The sequence below is a fragment of the Callionymus lyra genome, chromosome 6 (assembly GCF_982586985.1).
Source record: "Callionymus lyra chromosome 6, fCalLyr1.hap1.1, whole genome shotgun sequence".
Taxonomy (NCBI): Eukaryota; Metazoa; Chordata; class Actinopteri; order Syngnathiformes; family Callionymidae; genus Callionymus; species Callionymus lyra.
Window position 1 is genome coordinate 21,403,844 of NC_141823.1, and position 23,046 is coordinate 21,426,889.

Genomic DNA, 23,046 nt, shown 5'->3' on the forward strand with positions numbered 1-23,046 from the left:
CTTGATGTGGCTTGGCCACAGGGACTTTGGGTTTTGTTAGAACTTCCCAAGTGTGAGCTGCCAGGCCCGTGGACCAAGTCAGCCATTGTTTTGGTAAGGCATCGCGGCCACAAGTGTGTAGATGCGTTTGTGTGTGTGTGTGTGTGTGTGTGTGTGTGTGTGTGTGTGTGTGTGTGTGTGTGTGTGTGTGTGTGTGTGTGTGTGTGTGTGTGTGTGTGTGTGTGTGTGTGTGTGTGTGTGTGTGTGTGTGTGTGTGTGTGAAATTGACTGATCTGAGGGCACATTAATCTTCGTGGCGTAACTTTTTCCATCTCGGGCTGAAAGAAAACACTCTCAACGTGGCAGGGCGACACTAATTTGCCTATAATCCAGAGATCGACATTTAATCAAGAACAATCTGAATGTTGTGCAAACTTTCATTTTCCATTAAACAACCAAAGCTCTGCTGGGGATAAAAGAATGTCAAGTCAGACAAGATGTTTACTTGAAACTTCCAAACTTGTTAAATTTGTCAATAAAATGATAAAAATGACAGTAAAAACAGAAACATTTCTGAAAGAAATTCCTATTTTTTGTATTAATGTGAACCATCAACCCTTCCCTCAAAAAAACTGTCAACTGATCAGGACATTCATAAAAGTCACAAGAATCGTACTCGCAACCGCCAGAGGCACCAGACTGATAGAAGCGTATTAGAACTTCTTATTTGGTTTTAAAGGTCACGGAGGTTAATGAGGTGCGGTGGAATATAAACATGATCTTATAAGTATCCCGACAAGAAAGAAAAACAACAAATATGTTGAGGTCTGGTGGTCTCGCGGGCCAAACACAGAGAGCAGAGTCTGTGGCAGTCGTTCAAAACTTCATGAAAACTTTTCCATGACGACGCTTGTGAAGTAATGCGTCATGGAATCTGTTCATTTGTTTTGAATAATCCCATATAATCCAGCCCAGGTAACAACTACTTAGAAAGCAGGTTGCGTAACTCATAGTGAAATGGCCTATATTGAATCAGTACTATTAATAATACACATGGTATAAACTTCGTTTTTGTGGATTTATTTGTTTTTGACAACTTTTTGGATCCATTCTACTAAAATAAATTGAGTCCGGTCTTATTAAGGTTTCTGCCTTGTTTTTTCTCTGTGCACTATTGTAAAATAAAGAAGAACATGTGGGGTTTTGACTAGAGCTGGACCCAAGTGATGATGTAAATATAAATAATACATATATTTAAAAAAAACTAAGTTTCAATGTCCATATCACAGTCCAAAGAACTCAAAGCGTAGCACAAGTCTGGCGGAGATCAATAACTGAAGGAGACTGAAAAAACAAGAGATAAAACGACAAAAAGTAAGCTCAGGGACAAGGAGGACAAAAATACTAAGAACAAGAAAAAATGTAATCCACGGAGAGAGAATAGCGAACGTACATACCAGGGTGTGGCGATTATAATCAGGCGCCTGTTGCTGCAAGAGTGGTGGCTTTAAGGTTTGCTGCTGAGGTGGCGATTGTGTGACGACCAGCAGCTGCTGTAAGAGCAACAGGCGGTGTGCGACTAAAAAAAAAAAGAACATATGAAACAAGTTTCAAAATAAAATCATGAGACATGACAGAAAATGTAAAAAACTAACGTTTTTTAATTTGTTTTACTTTGTGTTATTCAATTTTCCGACTACGTTTCTTATATATTCCCAACCATTCCTTTTAGCTATGTTGTCTCTTATTTCCAGAGACTCCAGTTTATCATATTATCAGGGGAAAATATGGTGCCACTGACCCGTGCACTATTATAAAAAGGATAAGAAAGTACATAGAGCCATGTTTGTGGCGTCACTACAGCTGCTCTGTTCATTCATTGTACTTTTATTCAACTTTCAACACACTTCTGCGCACATGTGTGGGAATATGGGAAAATTACAGAAAGTCCAACATGTGTTTATTATGGTTATTAGTATTAAAACATTGCTGCAATAATTTCCCATCATTCAACATCAAGCATGTGGTTAACCAGCAAGAAATAAGTTGGTTCATTTACATTAATATTTTTTTGTTTTCTTAAGATGGACCTCACAAGAGTAGAAGAAGAAAAAAAAAAAAGACATCTTGCTTTCCCCCCTTTTTTTCGAGGTTTGCGTCTCCCATCCAGCATCAATAATCCTCCCAGTCTGCTGGCTCAACTCTGATTGGTGTCTCGACGCCGTTCCCAATTGTGGCCTGATGAGGGAAATCTGGGTGTGCGTTTCTATGTTTAAAGCCAAGGCCATCAGCATACCACGGTACGCTCGGGATGGCCTCCTTTGTCTCAAACAAACTCATCCCGGCCGTGCACTTTTTCATGACTACACCAACGTAAACTAGGCATGTTCTTGGAAATTGCAGAGATTTAATTCTGTCTGAGGTTTTAGCAATCCAGTGCAAGGGGTTAAAAACCTGGCTCCACAAGGTTTTATCAGCTTTTCTGTGTCTTACCGGGGGGCCCGAGAGAGGTTTACTTGGAAAATAAAGACATATTTTGCAGTTATTATTGGATCAGGGTGTCGGGTGATGTATTACAGCAACTGGGGGCAAAGTCAGGTGAGATAAAAAAACAAGTTTGAAGTCATCTAGAAACCTCAAAGTATGTTTTAAATACATGCGAATAAATCTAGCTTTACAGTTCTATGATACAGAAAACCCTTGGAGGTTGATGAGGGAGAAAATGTTTTGTTAAGTAAGAAAAATATTCTGCGATTTTACTCTAAATGTTTTCTTTTCGTTCAAACTAAAGATTGAACGGTTCACGTGGCTGTTCTAGTCAGTTTATGGCCGTAATTATTTAATAAATAATCAAACTAATTAGGAAAAAAGAAGGAAATATTATAAATAATCCTTCCAACATTATCATTAAATCGTTAACTTTTTCCTTTGCCACAGATTTATACCTAATTGAATATAATTATATAGTTTATATAGCATTAATAAATGTAATTAATAGTTATTAAATACATTATAAGTACGATAAGTGCTTGCAACACGGCAGTAAAACGGCAAGATAACCGAAAGGGACAGCCTACCAGATCTTTTATTTTTTTATCATTCTATTACGCTGCCGTCTCTAATGTTTCACTGTTGAGTCAGCATCTTTATTTCATGAAGGTGTGAGCATGATGCTCAAATTCTCTGTTCACAATCAAACTCATCTTTCTTGCTACATTATGTATTCATCTTCCTCTTGTCCTTCTTCTTAGAGCGCCTCCTGGAGGCCGTTACCTTTACAAAAATCAATAGATAATACACATCACTGTATGAGGCACAGGGTTCAGGGTGAAAAAATAAGTGTTTATAGCCCAGGAGTTCAGATATATATTAAAGTGTAGCAATGGACAAACTGTTCTTTATAATGACATTTAATCATTTTCTTGATCTTCATAATCTATAGATCAATCGTTCTGTAGCAAAAATAGTTATTTTCATCATTAGACTAAATCTTTTTAACAACCAATACATGCTCTGATTTCTTTTTCTCAAGGGCCTCTTTAATAACATCATATCAAATCCAAACACTGGTATCTGTAATTCTTATTAATGAGAGCCACGTCCAAGAGAAATAAATGCCGCTCAGCCCCGCGCTGAGACGTACACAGAGACATGGGTTTGGACTGGGATGGCGAGTGGAAAACAAGGCTTTCTTTGAGCGCCTTTAATTAGCAATGTTCATAGCTTGGCTGCCTTCTTTTTATGATTGGACCAATGAAAGCCTTTTTGTTGCTCTAATGAAACACATCGAAGGGTATGTTCCCCAATTCCACTTTGTTTTTGAGTGCCTGTGCGTCGAGAAGCCATTTCATTGAGACTGTTCTCGTTCTTATTTGTAAATTAGAGGTTTGTTGAGGCCATTGCAGGACAGATAAAAGAAGCAGTGTGGCTTTGTTTTTCCCTCTCCGGTTGTTTTAGGTAGACGGCCATTAGCCATAATTGCTTTAACAGGGTCGAGTCTTCATCTGCTTGTCTTATGATTTAGGAGAGTGTCGGCCCAGCAGTAATCTGAAGAATGACTGAGGGCTAACCTGACCTCAGGAAGACCACAAAGACCGGGTAATTCTTCACTCTCCGCCGGCTTCTCCGGCTCCCATCTCGACACCGATATCTACAGAAACTGCTTAGCTAAGCAAACACTCGGTCCCGTTAATGTGAACCTGCATTAATATCTCCGCTCTCGCGGCACATTTGTTTTGACGTTGTTAACCGTGGTCATAATCAAGTGTTGAATATCGAATGTACGCTGGACGTGGCTCTCGCCCGCCGCTCTGGAAATGTGTTTGTGTGCCGGCGGTTGAGCCGGAATTTCAGACAGTCTTAACTTTCTTCTCAAATAGCAGCGGTTTAGCGAGGCCGTGAGTGGAGGTCAAAGTGCACACTTGATAGCTTTGAGCACGGAGCGAGGGAACAAGCAGTTCTTTAGCAGGAAAGTGTTCCTTACATGAATGCCACTGCACCCTTAATTGCTGCCATGGCGACGGAACAGAGCGAGAGTGACATCAGGTGAGTCGCGAAGAAATGGTGTGACTCACAGCGGGTGAGGGAATAAAACGGGCAACACAACAATGGGGTAGACTTTCGGGAACAAGATTGTAAAGCTTGGTTTGTAAAGACACTTTTATACCAGCACCATGGTGAGCATGTAGAGTAGAAGATGAAGGAGGAATAGAGGAGAAGAGAAACATTTTTGGCTCTGGATCACTCATCAGCATCTGAATATATACCAAAGAAAGTGTTTAAAAAGCCTCACAGATATTCCTGTTGTAACATCTGGAAAGAGATTAAATCTTATCACAGAAAGTACATTTTTTTTTATGAAATAAATGATTTTTCTTTTGCGCAGTACTGGTAACACAACAGTAAAACAGCAGTAACACGGCAAGATAAAAAAATGTCATTCATTGGGCTTCTTTGTATTACCTCTTATTGGTTTTTCCTATTTTGGTATTCAGTCAGTTCTTTACGCTGCCGTCTCTATTCGTCCAAATTTACAGGAAGAATCTATTTTTTTCTTTAAGATGGATCGTTTAAAATCTGCAACATATTCATTTTTCTTTGTGTGTTTTCCATCTTTGTACTTTTTGTTTAATCCTTTTTGGTATGCTACTTTTTACACCTCTTCTTCTGAAAACTATAGTCTTCTTCCACACATGAACTCTTCAACCTAGCTTGCTTACTCTTGCAGCCACCGCTAATGCGCCCCCTTGAGGTCATTTGCTACATCATTGTTTAAGCTTATAGACAGGAAAGTAGAGGATATGTTTCTTGTGACATACCTTATCAGCATCCTATATATTATTTCTGCCAACTGATCATTGCACCTGGGTGTCTACCGATTAGCAAAAATAACTCAAAAACTGTATTTTTCTAACTAAACTCTCTGGAATTAATAGGCCGAGCAACAGATAATGTTCAATGAATGTATTTCAATACATACAGTTTCTCACTGTAGCACCTGCCCCATGATGGGATTGTAATAAAATGTGTTTTATTTGTTAATTCAGGGTTGTCAACGTTTGTTGTCTTATGGAATCATTGTAAATTTGAAAATGTAGGTAGTTGTAGATTTTGAATCCCTCGAAGGGAACTTGAATCTTGAATGTTTTTGATTGATTTGATTGTGAGCAGTGTCTTTACAAATTACTGAAATATCAGCTCCTTGTCTGAGGTATGTGCTGTCTCAGTGCTTTCCTAATTACTTGCCAAATGGTGAAAGAAAGAAATAAATCCCAGATAAAAACAATAGATCTGCAGCCAAAGATTTAATACATTCTGTGCTATTAAAAAATTGTGAATACGATCCAGTTCTGTTCACAACTTGCTCTTCTTTTAGTTTTCCAGGACTTCATCTAGAAATGCGTTCACACTAATAGCCTCGAACATCAGACCTTATCAATGACCACTCGGAGAAAAAAATTCAAAACCGATTGTGTTAATAATAAAGTTTGCTTCATGGTCTCGCCCTTGTGCAAGGCATTGGAACCTCAATGCAATACTCAGAGCTCAGTTGTGTTGAAGGCTAATAACAGAATGACAACATTATGAGGATAAAGGTGTAAAAGTGTTCCAAGGTTTTCACACTCTCCTCTTTCAACTGGAACTGCTGATCGATTTATTTTTTATAGGTCGTTTAACAGAAAAGTTTTCTCTCGACGATTGAAGGTCTCAGACGTCAACACTATTTTTGAAATTTAATTGCATTGATCTCATCCTCCACAGTGACATGTGGGCGTGTTGAGTCGCAGCAACCAAGAAAAAAAATAAGTATTTTAGTAAGAAAAAGAGTTCATTATGTATTTTTGTAGTCTTTGTATTTATCATAAAAGAAGAAATAACAATGAACTTGAATATTTATTTCATCTTTGTCATTCCTCGGTTTTATCATGTGTCATATCATTGATAGCAATGAGCTGAATCAGTCAGCAGATGGCACTAGTATTCAAAAACTTGCTTGCACAACACACACTTTGAAATACATCTTTAGCTTATTTTCAACGGACTGAGAGATGAACACCAACTAGCAAGAGAAATGGTAATTAAACGTATTATTTGTAAATTATAATAATGATATTAAAATAAACAGTCATGTTGAGAATAAAGTGGGAAAAACTAATGTAAATTGATGTACAACTTTATAAACTCAACCTTAACTGAACCTTAAACTCCACCTTAAACTCAACCTTAACTCAATCTTAAACTCAATCTTAACTAAACCTTAAACTCAGTTTCAACTCAAACTCAATCTTAACTAAACCATAAACTCGATCTTAACTAAACCTTAAACTCAACATTAAACTCAATTTTAACTTAAACTTAATATTAACTCAACCTTAAACTCAACCTTAACTCAATCTTATCTGAACTTTAAATTCAACCTTAATTTAACCTTAAACTCAACATTAACATAACCTTAAACTCCACCTTAATTCAAACCTTAAACTCAACCTTAAACTCAAACTTCACTCAACCTCAAACTCGACCTTAACTCGACCTTTAACTTAACCTTAACTAAACCCTAGTCCCAACCTTACGTCAACATAAACTCAACCTTAAACTCAATCTTGACTCAACATTAAAATCAACCTTAACTTATCTTAAACTTAACCTTAATTTCAACTTTGAACTTGACTTCCAGTCATAGTAATAAACTGACGTGAAAAGTCACTTGTTTTTTGATGCTCGTCAAAAGACAGAGCAAAATAGAGCCAAACAAAAAGCAAACGGTCACCCTGGTGAGAGGAAATCCTGAGAGGACTTCCAAGAGGGTTGCGTCACTGTGCCTGCTGCGCTGATGTTATCGCCAACAGCTGCATGAAGCGCAGCCAAGAGTCCGCCAGCTGCCAGCAGATCCCCTCCACTGTGACCCGGCTGCTTCACATGTCCAGTTCACCCCTAAACCCCTCAAAGGGATTCCCTGAGACCTCATCTATGTCCGCCGGCCCCCCGCGCCTTTGAAGTCGTGATCCCGTGTGTTTTCATGCCATTAAAGTCATTATCCTATTGTCATGTTGTGTCATATGCTCCGACCAAACGTGTGTTTGAAGTATCACGGGCGACTCTATAGTAGTGTATCTATAGGTCAGCGAGCGTCATAAATAAACTGTGATACCCAGCACAACCAAATTAACCTTCAAGCATCCTACCGACCTCCATCCATGAGAGGAGCGCTCAATGACGGGGTAACTAATTCAACTGAAGGAATAAAAACCTTCCAGTCCAACTTAATACCATGTATTAAGGGGTTGCTTTGCCATCTGACAAAAAAAAAAAAAAAAAAAAATCCCACACCCCATTTGTGTGAGTCATCCTGGAAAATATGCTTCTTTGTCTTCGAGGTCGACCAAGTCTTTGGAGAAACTGGCACCGGGTCAGGAAACAGTAGTTTAGGGTGTAGGAGTGGGAAAGAAGAGGGTTGGTCGGGGGTGGGGGGGGTTTGTTGGAGCAGATAAGCGGCAGCATGAGGTCATTTCAATGACACTCGTCCTAACAAGTTATCAGCAAAACAGCTGGTCCGTTATTGAATGATTGAGAATATCATTGTTTGTACGTTGAAATATGAAAGAGTAATGTTGGCGCGAGTATAAATTACAACTTGTTTTTAAAGTTACACTTTTATCTTGATAACAGCAGCAGTCACGTGTCAAAAAATGATGGGCGTGTGTCATTTCGGTCGCCCTACTACGTCACATTCTGCAAACACAAACATCTTTTAAAAGCTTTTTTTTGTAAGTGAATTAACTTTTCTACCTCACATCAACAATTAAAGTTACAAAAGACCATATTTGTGACGCAGATCATTTCCCAAGAATCTCCCTGTTATTTCACTTCCTGGTTTGCTGTATCACATGACCTTCAACTCGACGAAATGTGTCCGGGTGCATGTGATAACGGCGCGTTTGGTGAAATAATGCGCTTAACCGTACAATGCAATACAAACCTTCATGTGACTAACCGGGATTAGCAAATAAATAGATGTTCTAATCATAAAACGAAAACCGTTGAAATGTATTGTTTATTCGAGAGTGACATGAGAAGTGGTTAGAGTTAGGGTTACATCGAGTCTGGACATAGGCCCCTAGTATCAAAGTCACGTCTGTATTTTTGTTAAAAAAAATGTTTTGAGTGTGAAGAAAGTTGAAGTTTTGTTCATTCATAAAAGGAAATTAGGTTGCAGCGTCTTCACTTAGAAGGTTTCTTGACCGAATCATACTTACACTCCATCAACTTGTCGGAGTTCAACTGATTTTAAACTCTTCACCCTCTTCAGAGCTTCCCTCACATTGATCTTGCTCGTCCACTGAACCACTGGACACCAGTCTTCTCATCTGGGCCTCTTCCTCTCTGTCTCGAATTTGTTGACTTTCTCCTTCCATATTTCTCTCACCCTGACTTGACTTACATATATTAATAATCGTTAACAGCTTTTTTTGGAATCTTTTAAGGTTTTTAAATGACTATTCAGGTTAGTTTCTGGTATCTATCAGCAGCCGGACTCGCCACAGAAATAAAGCAAGAAAATAATTTGAAACGAATTATTATTCTGAAAACTGCATTCGTTAATATTGTTAATGCTTTGTTACTTTTATTGAATAATTTGAATTTTTAATTGTATTTCATCCTTCCTTCTCCTTTATAAACTGACTCAACCTAGACCAGAATATACACTTTTTAACCCCCTTCACAGTCCAGCCCCACATTCCATGATGTGAAGAAATGTACTTTCAATCTCATAGATCTCTCAGATCCTTCCAAGAAGCATTCAATCTGATGGTTCTCTTTGAGAAGCAGTTTCCTGGACGCATCACACGAGTGACTTCAGTTCTACTGACCAGCCTCGGCGCTGGGATGGCAGAGAAATGCGCAGACGTTGTCATGCCAATTGAATTTAGTGCACATCAGCTCGCTGTCGTTCATCTGTGTCCCTCGCAAAATATGCATATATGTGATTTCATCGGACCATTTTTTTGGGGGGGATCAAATCCTGATGTGAACTGGGACGTGCTCGGCGTCTGACCTAAACTGCAGTGACAGTAATGGCCGAGATCAGCGGTTGAGTGACAGCGAGCTCCCTCCGTCGGCACCATCTCTGCAGTTCGTCTCTGACGGAGCTTACCATGGAGACTAAAACGCTTTTTGGCCCAGGTTGAGAGGAGATTCATATATGAATGCGAAAGTATGTGTGAGTCATCATTAGAGGAGGTTTATCATTCTGTAATGAAATGAAAACAGCATGTGTGTATGAGGACTGTGTGTGAGAGGTTATTGTCCCGCTGATGCTCATGCATTATTGATGAACACCATGAAGGGAAAAGATACATTTATAATCTAGTTTTCTTTCCAAATTTATATCAGAAGTTGCTCTATATATGTATCAGGTTTTTTTTATTATTATTTCCTAGTTTACATAATCTGGATAAAACATGGCTGGTGCTGAAATAATATATATATATATATTTTTTTTTTAAAGTCTCGCATTGTAGTTGATTCCTGGGTTCTATATTGTAAATTAAATACGTGAAAAAAATTTAAATGTTACCCCAACAATTGATGCTATTTTTAAACTTAAATTTTGTTTTTTTGTTTGCAGGTCAGAGTCGGGAATCTCCAAGTTTACTCACCGACTGTCGCTCAAAGAGCGACCGGCCAAAGTCGAGAAGACGTCAGCCGACCGAGCTCCAGCCTATCGGAGACGCTCCCTCAGTGTGGACTGGTAAGATGACGTCTTTATTTACGATACACACACATCTGTGGGTATAAAGAGAACGTGACCATCGGGAAATAAGATTTGTTCTAGTAAATGTTGTTTGAGTGCTTTTTTATTCGCTAACTTTTAGGGTCTTTAGGTTTTTTTTATTTAAAGTGGTGTAAATCCCTTTATTGGAAACTAGAATTGCTTCACACATAGAGGTGATGTTATTGTCGTTTGTTCGCCGGTTTGAAAAATAGCGAAAGGACTAGATGGAGATCGTTCTTTGAACATGTTTATTGAAATGTTACTCATCGGACAAGAATCCGTTGATTATCTGACTGTGGCAAAAAAATGTTGTTTATTTGATAGTTGACTTGAGATCGTGAGATGCTATTGTTGTAGTTTTGACAATTCAGGAATACTGTAGTACCAAAGTAATAACACTGAGCTAAAATTGTTATTTTATTATAGTTTCCTGAAATTATGGTATGCACTGTCCGTGCGTTTCTAAAAATCATTGTATATTTATTTAATACATTCATGAATGTGATCTTCAATCCTTTATGTTCTTATCTTTTGCAAATAATCAATAAATGATGGTCGAAATGATTCAATTAAAGGAAAAACATAATGATAATAATAAAACCCATCAACTACAACGGTAACAATTTAGATAATAGATAATGTTAAACTAATTTGTAGGTACTCAAGGAGCATATTAGCAGTATTATCAAGCACTTAAAGGTTTCTTATCTAGCATGGATATGGCAATTGAGCACTTGTACACTGGCACGATCAAGAGGTTCAATGTTGCCCTATTGTACAGTGATTTACAGGTGGTTCCGGACATTTTTGAGCACTTTACAACCTCTTTTTACACGTCTTTATCAGTTCACACTTGAGGCAAATCCTTCTAATCACATATATTGAATTATTGTTTTTCTTTTTAGGCCTCTTTTGTTAAGTGTTTTACTCCAAAGAAATCTTTTATTCACAATGAATAAGTAAGTAATACGTTAACTAATAATAATAATTGACACGCTACACTGAGTGTTGAATATTGTGAGATCGACTGGTAGCTGATGTGTACTAGTCACAGGTTCCTGCTGTGTCCCCGGGGCTTGATTTAGTTAAAGTGGGCCAAGTAGCTCCAGTGGCGCCATCTCCTTTTACTCTTGTAAAAATCCGAGTTGTCATGCAACTGACGACAGGAGTCTGACATCCTTCCAGGAGCTCACTTCCCTTCTCCAGTCATGGGATTCCTCCTTCCCTCTTTCTTCCACTTCTCCAGTCGTCGCCGTCCGACCGTCCAGCATCCTTCCCCCCCTGGAGGTTTAGACTTTTTCGATGTAGACCCTTCTCTCTTAGGCAAAACCAGACACCAACCTGTCACTTCCTTCACACGTCAAAGTGCCAAGAAAAACAATATTCATGAAGCGATATCAGTTTTTCTCACGACCGGGCTGGAACCGCCGCAGTTATTTCGCAGAGTCAATTTGTGGTTTTGTGGATTACAGGTGCAAGATTCTCTTATGTCCCAGTGAATAATGCAAGAGCCAACTGTGAGGTCTAATGAGGTCTTTGTCAGTTTTAATAGACCGACTGTGTGGTCTCCCACTGATGCTTGCGCTGTGTGGTCCACCAGAAGAAATGTACAGGCGTCGGCGTGTACGTGCAAGTGTGAGGTCCTCCACTTTACCAGCACCATGTTTTTTCTTCAGCGTTGCCAGAGAAGGGGACCTGGCCTTTAAAGTTCACTCCCCGACTGATGTGGTCTGGTTTTAATGAAACGCAGTGGGTAGATTGGACATGCTTATTTACGAGAGGGATGGGGCGGCGGGCCGGGGGGGTCGGCTACAGCTGGAATTCTAACTTTCTCCGGGGTGAGCGACCATTACAAGAGTGTGACCGGTCTTTTGTGACATAATAAACAGGAGACCCCAGGAGGAGAGAGTCGAGCGCTGGAGACTTGAGTCATGCTAGCCGGGGGTGAAACCAGGTCGGTCCGGCGTCTGACAGGACCCGGCAGAGCTGCTCAGGAATGCACTCAGAAGGAAAACACGTGTGCTCGATGCATCGATTGAAAACACTCCGGAGTACTCGCATTTTTGGAATACTCGGAGGGTTTTAACTACTTCCTGCGGTCGCGGCGACGTGCTTTATTGATATGGAAGATTGATGAGTAAGAGTTTTAAGGGAATGTTTTTAATTATTTGGAACAAAAGGAGACATATTTCTTTATTTACTCAGACGTGATTAAAAAAAGAGATTTTTCACTAGTTCCATCTAGAATAATCAGCAAATTTATTCATATAAAATCAATGAATACCATTTTAGTAAAACCTTTAATTTAATACTTTACTGTTTTTTTAATGTAACTTTTTCATTCCTTGGATATAAAAAAGAAAATCGTGTTTTAGGTAGTGCAGTTGTACATACTGTACGACCTTGAAAAAGGTCATTTATATTATTTCATAACCAGTTTGCAGGCTCCAGCACAATCCTCCATGTTGAAAGTCTCAGTCACTTCTTCACAACAATTCATATTTTATCCTGCGATCTTTGCAGCGTCAAGTCAGCTTTTCAGATGAATGTTCACAACTGACAACATTCAGTCCTTGACCGTGTAGTGTCAATAATATATATAGTAATATAATATGTGTAGTTGTTGAAATGTAAAAAACACTTTTTTGTGTGAATGCTGAAGGAAGATCCACTTTTGCTCTTTTGACCTAGATTTTGTAACGCATCTCCTCCTACAAATTTTATCTGATTTTCAACCTTTCAAACTTTTATCAATTCGGCTCGTACCCGAAATGCGGGCTATGTTCTCGCTTTCTTATCTCTTCAACTCTTTCTTCTATTCCTCTTTTTCTACCCTTTTTTCCCTCATTCACTTGAATGATACAACTCTTTAAACTCCTTCAACTTTGACCTTCAGGTATATTCATCTACTCACATCTAGAAACTTCAAAAAGAATTTTGTCTACTTACTACTATTAATACTTCAACTTCTACTACTACTTCTAATGCTTCTACTTGTACTACTAATTCCACTTTTACTTGTACTACTAACTCTACTACTAATCCCACTACTGGGTTTACTAATTATAATTATACTTCTACTGCCTCTACTACTTCCACTACTTATTCTACTTCTACTACTAATTCTACTACTACTCCCTCTACATATACTACTCATTCTACAACTAGTTCTACTACTAATTCTTCTACTATTACTACTTCTAGTTTTACTAATAAATACACTTATACTTTTACTACTAGTTATACTACTAATCCTACTACTCCTTTGTCTAATTATTCTTCTACTACTACTTCTACTACTTCTTCTACTGGGTACTTCTACTTCTACTTCTACTTTTACTACAACTACTACTTTTTCTAATTCGACTACTAATTCTTCTACAACTACTTATTCTACTTCTACTACTAATTCTTCTACTATTACTACTTCTAGTTTTACTAATAAATACACTTATACTTTTACTACTAGTTCTACTTCTGCTACTTATCTTACCCCTACTACTTCTACTTCTACTACTAATTCTACTTTTGTCTTCTTTTTACCTTTTATTATTTTTTCTTCTTCTCAACCATTTTCACTTCATTTCAACGTTTTCACATCAGTCTTTCTTCTTTATGCCATCATTTCAACTGTTTCCACACATTTTCTCAACTCAATCTAGGGTGGCAAGTATTAGTATATAAAAAAACTTTAAGTTCTAAATGGAGATACTTAATAATAATAACCAGAATATATGATTTACTGAGGACTGACTGAATGAAAACACTAATACAGAGTGTAATCACAAAGTGTAACTCAACAGAGAAAATTGCAATATACAGACTATGTGAAGAGAAACAAGTTATACAGGAGCAAGTGTCATGGATTATAAATTAGCATTTTAAAGAAAATAACTCAATGATTTTTATGAAATAAATATATAGATTCTGTTGCACATTGCAAATTGGTAAATAGGCTGAATATATACATTTGTCTGCTCTAAGAAAAATAATACCTCGGTCACAGTAAACATGATCATTATATCATTAACGATCGTGTATAGGATATATATATATGTATATATATATATATATGGATATATATATATATATATGGATATATATATATATATATATATATATATATATATATAGTATAGCGTCTTATGCCAGTTTTGGTTTCATAGAGTTTTTCAATTGCATGACATTGTTGAATTCTTACTACGATTCAGTCGTATCATCATCATCTTGAGTCTGAAAGGTGTTATTTGTTCTTTTTTATGTGAAAGGAGTTTGTAATAAAGACATCGATATAACAGCACAACAAATATGAATCATGGTGTGGGGGGGGGGGGGGGGCAAGAATCCGCGCCATCACGTGTTACTCGCGCCAGTTCTTCTCAATACGGCCTGTGTCAGGCTTCAAACTACTACTTGACTTCTGAAAAGTAGTCATGTAGTAAAGTAAGTGTATGAATATAAAATGTTTTTACAACTTTTCCTCTATAAATCCGAGCTTCTGAGAAAGCGGGAAAGTAGTCGTATAAAATACCAATCTGTGAAACTACCGGCAGCTCCGAGCAGTAAAACAGTCCCTGACAACTTAACTTACTCTCCTTTCAGTGGAACACGGCCATGTATGGCTCCAGTCAAATATGAGAATCGTAAACATGACCATCAAGGACATTTGGGTTGGCGTACCAGCGCTACAAACGTGTCAGTGTTTGGGCCGGAAAAACGGTTGAAAGTGTGAAACGCGCAAAACATTTTCTGGCATTAAGTTTATCTTTGAGTGAAATTCAAGTAAACACTGTCCCGATTTCAGAATTGAGAGGTTTTATTTCTCGTGAGTTTGGATTGGATTTTTTTTTTATGCGAGACTGTGGATTGTGAGTGGGTGTTTGGATGCTACAGGACTGGAGGGCGAGTGCTGGTGGGTAATCCACACGTATCGAGAGAATGTGTACACCTGAATGATTTCCTAGCTTTAAGATCGACAGGTCGATTTCCGACTGTCCTTGTCTAAATCCTGTTAAAACCTCTGATTTTATCAGATTAAATGGAGTTGGAATGCAGTCGGAAGGAAATCATGTGTGCTAGTTAGTTGATCCCTTAAAAAAACTCATGTGTTTAGAGGGTTTTACATACTTCCTGCTTTATTGAATCAGAAGATTGATGAGTCAGAGCTTAAATATTAGATGGAAAATATTTAAATTATTTGAGAAAAAGTGCTTATTTATTCATAATAATTAATTTTTAATTAATTTCTTGATTATATACTTTATGTTTTTTAAAGTTACTATCATTTTCTTGCATAAAAAACTTTATTCCCTCCTTCTAAATGACTTTTGGGGAATTTACCGTAAAGTTAGACGGATGATCATGATCGCAGTACGATCTTAAATATACATATTAAAATGTTGTTAAGTTACGATGACGTGATCACGCACTGTTGTATTATAAAAGATAGACGCCAAGACCCGTTTTATGTTGTTTCTGATTCGTTAATATTGTGAGGGGCCTTCAGTGATTGTCTAGATTTAGGCACAAAGTACCAATTTTCCTTTTCATTAAAAAAAATAAATAAAATAGTATTGAATAGGTAAATATATACATGAGAAACCCAAGGTTGGATGTTTCTTATTTGTCAATCTTTTTTCTTTAGAGGGAACATGGACACCTTGTAATGCTTATCCTGGACTCACCAAAAGTTGTCAGGACATTCTAGTTTTCTTCTGGAAAATATAAGCAGGAATTATAAGAAAAGTCGAGTCCCAAAAGCTCCCTCCTGTAAAATAGGACTTTAATTTTATCTGAGTCAAAATGTAGCACCAATATTGATAAGAGCATTCGGACAGAAAATTAGTTATAAAATAGAAGCACGTCCTATAAATTCTAACATATTTTGCTTTGAACTGGCAACGTTACCAACCATGAAAATTAATAAACTATAATTTGCACTTCCAACCTTAGTATATTGGGCACTATTTAACGATTATAACAACCACTTGATTAAAAAAGCCCATGCAGAATTGCAAAAGGTTAAGTTGAATAAGCGTCCACTTGAGGTTGGCTGGAGACCGACCTGAAGTCACTTAAATAAATGGTTTGGCTCTTAAACACTAGTTTCTCAATCAGCACACTGCATGGTGTCTGATCTTTTCTGAACATTTCCCTTTGATTATACATTTTATAATAAAGGGGCGTGTTCAACTTGAAAAGTGAGAACATATGAGCTACAATAGCCTCAATAACATGGATGTGGATTCATTCCCAATCAGAAATAAAGCCGCCTGAACCTTGAGTTGGAGTTTTGTTAAACCAGAAGACTGCATTTCCAATGTTTGAGATTCTGCGTCCCTAACTCTATACCTATATATAGGTTTTAACACACAGACTCAGAACACACATGTTTATTTTTATGTTTTTCCTCTTGAATATAAGTGAATATTTGAAGTCCAGACTTTTGAGTTCTCTATGGTGTTCTTTGTCATGGAGAACCCTGGAGTCTGTCCCATTGTCGCGGGCACATATTGCAGTAGTTAGCATTACGTGGAGAGCAGCCTTCAGATAATGACCCTCATGATCTGGGCTCAGGGACTCAGAAGAGGAGATAGAAAATGGCTTGTTTTTTTTAATCACCAAAGTCTTAGTGGAAAAGACAGCCAGCCTCAAGGGCCCCCGGGTGTAAAGTGGTTTTGGCCCGAACGCCACTCGCCTCATTTGGTTTAAATTTGATGTAATATTCCCGGCTTTTTTTTTTTTTTCTTTTTTACTTTTCCCTTCATTTTCTGCGGCTTGGTGCTGTCACTTCAAACAAACGGGACAAATGAGAGGCTTTTCTGACGCCACATGTGCAAGAATAGATCTTCATTATATGGAAAGAACTAGTTGTGTCATGAAATAGGAATCAATTCCAAACAAACCATGTTTTCCTTGGCTCGCTAATATCTCCCAGTTTATTTGGGTTGAAAGTCAAATCATCACTTCTATCGTGTGTTTATGTAGATGGGAAAACACTAGGATTCTGACACGCCGCCGCAGAAAAGACATTTGTCATGTGGACACTTTCTTACCAGCCATTTATTTACTGTGGCGATCACTGCAGGAGAAGAACTTTATCATCTTTATTTACAGAGTAAAGAGGACAGATGTTGAGTTGATGGACCAGACACCATGTCATACATTTATTTATTTATTCTAGGGGGTAAACTAGAGTATTGAGAGGAAACCAACACAGATGACATAATCCATGCACATCTCAACCTAAAGCCGCAGTCCCTGTGAGGATTCGAATCAAATATAATTTAGGGTTTAAATCATATTTAGAATGAGGGTTTTTTTTATCATCAGAAGTTAAATTAGATTTCAAATCACTTAATCCCAACCTGGGCCAAAATCCCACAGATAAAATTTCAACCCCAAAGTATTCCTGACAGAACGTAAAGCTGTTAGAAATACTGCCTTATTTTGTGAGGAGAATATTTGAAAATGTATGAAATCAATAATGCAATGCAAAAAAATAAAATGGCCTTTTTCTGCCTTATTCATATTTTTTTTAATATGTATATAAACTGTATATATTTTATGAAGACTCCTTGACTCCAGAATAAAAGCAAAGCATAATTTGGTCCTATCTGTTAAAAAAAAAAACTATTTCTACTTCTACTACTACGTCTACAACGTATTATTCTACTACTACTTCTACTAATTATTCTACTACTACTTCTACTACTTATTCTACTCCTACTACTTATTCTTCTACTTCTACTATAAATTCTACTTCTGTCTTCTTCTTTCTTTTCTCCTTTTATATTTTTCAAAATATATCTGGATTATTCATCTGAAAAGTTTTACTCATACTAAATATTTTTTTAAATAACCGTATGAAATGTCCATGCAACAGCTAATATCTAGGATTAAAAGAGTTTTTAAATTGTTTTATATTATGATATATATGATTATTGACAAAAAAAATATGAATAGCTTGTGTATATTTAAAGAGAATCATTTTTTCTTGTTTGAATTACATTTTTTTTCAAATATGCAGCAATGAAAGCTAGCTCAGAGAACGCTTGATTGTTATGTAAGTCATATGTTTATTTTTTTCTAAATACTCGACACACGCGGAGCACGTGGATGCTGCAGAACCGCCGCCGAGGAAGATTTACGAGCTTGGCTTCGCTCCTGCCCTGTTTGTCCACGACTTGATACTCTGGTTTCCACTCCAAACCTGGACTCCAGAGCCGCGGCGGCGATGAGGAGACAGTTTGCGCGATGTGTACTGCAAGAGAGAAGTACCAGGCGGCGAAGGGGGGGAGCGAGGGGTGTCGGGGGAAGCCTGAAATAGTAGGATGTAGAACCGGGGCGAGGAAGAGGAGAGAGTGAGATTGATTGACAGGGAGGTAGATGAGGCGGCGGGCTGGAAAGATGATGAAGAGAGACAGTTACGAGGAGTTCCTAAAACTGAAATAGTGAGAGATGACAGCAGGAGACAAACAATGGTGGTCGTGGAGGAGTGAGGTGTGTTGTTTCCCGTGGTGTGTGTGTGTGTGTGTGTGTGTGTGTGTACACAGACAGCCATTAGGTCAGGGGGGTCAGCATGGCTCCATGTGCTGCCTATAAGATGATAAAAGACGACCAGGACTGTGGGAACCGAAGACCTCGGTCCACTTTTAGCGTGCGTGTTGTGTTTATGGTCAGAGGCAGAAAGAAAATCGGCTGAGGACCCGAGAGGTTTGCGGTTCGAAACTCGTTTGGGGAAATGGTTTCCAGATTGAGATAGGAAGCTCAGGTAGTCCAGACACGAGTGCCTTTGACAACATGAAAAGAAAACAACTCCAAAAACACTCGGCCGTCCTGCCCCAGAAGACGACTCCTCTGACCGGGCGTTGTGTTCACTGACCCTCTTCAGGGCTGATGTGGAGAACGGTGACAGATCTGAGTTCGACTTGACGTTCTTGAACTCTGTAGAGACTGTCGGGGTGATGCCCTGTCAGTATCTGCCATTATGATGGTGCAAGAGCAGGTTTTTGAATGTATGTCACAATATCAAGTATACATGAGATTGATTTCCTATCCACTTAAATATCAATGTAATGTAATATATTATTATCCTATTCTTATATCGCAATCTTTTTTTCACAAAACCGTAAAGATATTTATCAGCACCGTATCTATTTTTGAATGAAAGTATTACATACAAATACTAATTTGATTTGGTTTGTATGTCTTTTGTCATTAAAATACAAATATAGATCCCTCTGTTCGAATTTCAGTCAGCTGATGTTAAGCATGTAAAATACATTATGTACATACTTCAATATTCTCAATTAATTATTAATTAATTCCTAAAGTGTCACAGTTTATCGTGATTGTTGCCCCTGCATCGTCATACATATAGTATATGTATATAGGACTCTCCCCTACTTATTTCTAGTCTTATCATAGTTATTTTATATTTCGATGTAAAATAAAATAATTATATTTTAATTTACAATTTACATCCAAATATTCACAGCTTTTGTTCATTTTTGTGGTGCAACTAAACTTGCGGTCGCTAGATGGCAGCAGTTATTACATCCTCCGCAGCCAAAGGAACGATGAAATCCTGTCAAATCTAGGCGACAACTGAGGACAAGAGGATACAGTTGACTTGACTTGGATTTTGGTTCAAAAGAGATTAAAGCAGTTACGACTTTGTCAAGAGTCATGTGGTCTGTAAATTCTGCAACACCAGAGTCAAGTACTAGGAAAATACTATGAATATATCCTTGTACCTACGTTATTGCAATATATCGTATTGTCGCTCTGTCGGGATACGTGTCGTGTCGCCAGATTAATGTCAATAAAACCCTGTAGAATTCACAATAGTAGAACTTTGAAAAAAAACAGTGAAGTAGTTTCAGCTTGGAATCTCACAGCAGAAGAAAAGTTGCAGTTGTACTTAAGATCATGTTTCTACTTTGGAAAGAACAGTTTCTACCCCTCAGCTATATGTGATCTGAATAAAGACATATAAGGATCAATAAACACATTCAATCGTACATTAAAAAAGCATAACATTGCATTATTAATAACCGTTAATATGATAAAACCTCTTTCCTTTGCGGCTTCGCTATTTATGGGTACACATTATCTTTATTTGTTAATTGTTTTTTCTTATCTTTTTATACGTTTCTACATCTTTTTAGCCCTTCTTTTATGTTTTTCACCTGAAACATGTGTCGTACTTTGCACCGTCTGGATGATGCACTTTAATTTCTTTATACTATGAGCAATGACAATAAAGAGATTCTGATCCTTCTAAATCTGAGATGTTTGCAACATTAGGAAGCAACGTGTAACAGCCAGGGTGAATTTTTGTGCAAGAATTTTTTTCAAAAATCATGTTTTTTTTTTAAATAACCATTTGTTATTTTTAAATAAACATTTTGTATAACAAATACACATTTGTTATACACAACATTTGTGTTTTTTTACATGTTTTTTGATGTTCGAGTTGGTCCTCAATTTCTTTTCAATCGGCCTTGAATGGAACTTGCCAGAAGCTGAGGGAAACCCTGTCTTTATGCTCCTTGTGTCGGTGAACTTGTCCACTCGCCCTCTGTCTAGTGTGCATCCTTGCAGCGCACACACACCCTCCTACATCACATCTCTCGATCAACGAACGTGGGACTTTAAACATGGCGCCCGGGCGGCGTGTGACTGAGAGAATGGGCCAACTGGTGGCTTCAGTGGCCTGGGGTCACCCCCCACTCCCTCCTCCAAGCCCCCTCTCCTCTCCCCTGGCTGGGTGGGTGGCATATGGCGGCCTAGGAAGGGACCCCTTTGGTGTGACACATACACTCACACTGAGAGACACAGAAGGCCTGGAGCCACCCAGGCTGGGCCCACCATCGCCATGGGAGACATGGTGTCACCAAGGCTCTGACAGGGGAGGGGTGTATGTTTGTGTGATCCCACCTTGGAAGCGAAAACCCCACCCCACCACCCCCGGGCCCCCTTCCTGAGAACGTCGGGCACTGCCCTGCACCACATCCCCATGGTGACTCGGCTGTTGTCTCTGCTCATCAAAATTAGAGAGATTTACCTCTGCCTGCACACACACACAGAGCCAACAGGTGGCAAGCCTTGCTCGGCACAGCGGGCCGCTTCAAAGGTTAAACATACAGCGGACCGCCCACTCTTTCCCTGCTGCTCTCCCGAGGGAGACCGGAGAAAGTGAGAAGATCGGGGGACGAGATAAAAGACGAGATGGGAAAAAAGTGCAAATGAAAAGATAAAGGGCAACGTTCATGAGAGCGTTGCTTGTGTGTGTATGCATGTGTGTGTGTGTGTGTACACACTGGCTTCACACCTCAAAGGGCTGCATGTATACATGTCGCTACATTTTTGTTAAATAATGAGTGACGAGCGAGTGATGGAGACGTCCGATTTCGAAACCTCTTTGTTAAGGAGGTTCCGAGACTGGATCTGGTGTCTCAACAGGATGGATAACGTCGTCACGACACTAATGAGTCTTCCTTCTTATCATCCCTTTGCTTGTTGTCGGTCAGATTTCCTCCCCGCCCCGTGCGGGCCGTCACTGCACATCTGTGGGCGTTATAAATAGGAGCCGTGAGAGCGCAAACACCTGAGAGCGCCCCAATAAAAAATGGTATTTATACACTATAATCTGGAAACCGTAGGTAGTCGACCTTTTGACTGAACATGTGTATGTTCGCATTTGTGTTGTGTTGCCATGCCGACTGAGTGAGGCGAGGAGCTGCCGGTCATAATGCTGGCACTGCCTCAGATTGCCCATAAGCTGATAAGAGCCAAACAGGGGTGGGGGGGGCGACTAAATGAACTCAAGTAATAAAGCCCCACCATCCCTCAATTCAGACTCCCTCACCCCCTCTCAGCCCCACGATCCCCCTCGCTCTCCCTCGCTCTGCGTCCAGCAGCCTCCCTGCTTCCAGCCTGTCTGGTGCCAAGACTCAGATTTCAGAATTTCCTTCTACAAGCCACATTTAGAGCAGCCAGCGTACTCTCGCTCGGTCTGTGTGTGTGTGTACGCCAACAAGTTTGTGCAACTTTCTCCCCACCACTCTCTCACACCCGCCCTGCTGTTCTGAGTGCGCGCTGTCACACCACTGATGTTTTTCTCCCCTTTATGTTGCAGACCCTTCCATACTCCTCATATTTGAACACTTTTTCATTGGTCTAAAATGAATAGATGTGAATGAATGTGATTCACAATCATAAACCACAAAACCTTTTTATAATCTTGTGATTTTCAACATCTATCAAAGATAAAAATATACAATTTACCACAAATAAAACACAGTAATTGTTGTTATAATTGATTATTATTAGCCGTTATTATTGCATGGTATTTCTCAAGTCACTTTGTAGCTATCGTTCTGATTGCAGTGACTAGGGAACTCCATTGGGAGGCACCTGTCCTGCATAATACTTTTTTTACTGCTCTTTCCTTGTACCACTGAATTTTATACTGTTTCTGTTAACAACTGTTTACAGTTGTCTATGTGTTATCTAGGGAACATTGTACCCTAGAGTTTGACTCGAAATACAGTGGATGATTAAAAACTGACAATGGAAAAGATTCTTTATCTCCAATCATTCTTCTTCTTTTTCATAGCTTCCTTATGTATCTATGGGACCAAACAAGTATTATTATTTAGGCTTATTATGTAGAGATGGCTACAGCTTTATGTGATATTTCAACATCCAAACTATTCCAAACCAGCATTCATGTTAGTCACTCGTCGGTGTCCCAGAATTTGTCGGATGAATCCGGACTGTTA

General features: G+C 38.7%; 1 protein-coding gene across 2 annotated transcripts in view; it reads left to right on the forward strand.

Moving 5' to 3' along the window:
• The window catches only part of ankfn1b (ankyrin repeat and fibronectin type III domain containing 1b), a 152,290-nt gene that overhangs the window by 91,925 nt on the left and 37,319 nt on the right, over positions 1–23,046 (forward strand). For both annotated transcript variants that reach the window (XM_087794209.1, XM_087794208.1), the window contains one exon: positions 10,109–10,231. In XM_087794209.1, the coding sequence (XP_087650335.1) occupies positions 10,109–10,231 (123 nt within the window). The remainder of the gene's footprint in view (positions 1–10,108; positions 10,232–23,046) is intronic.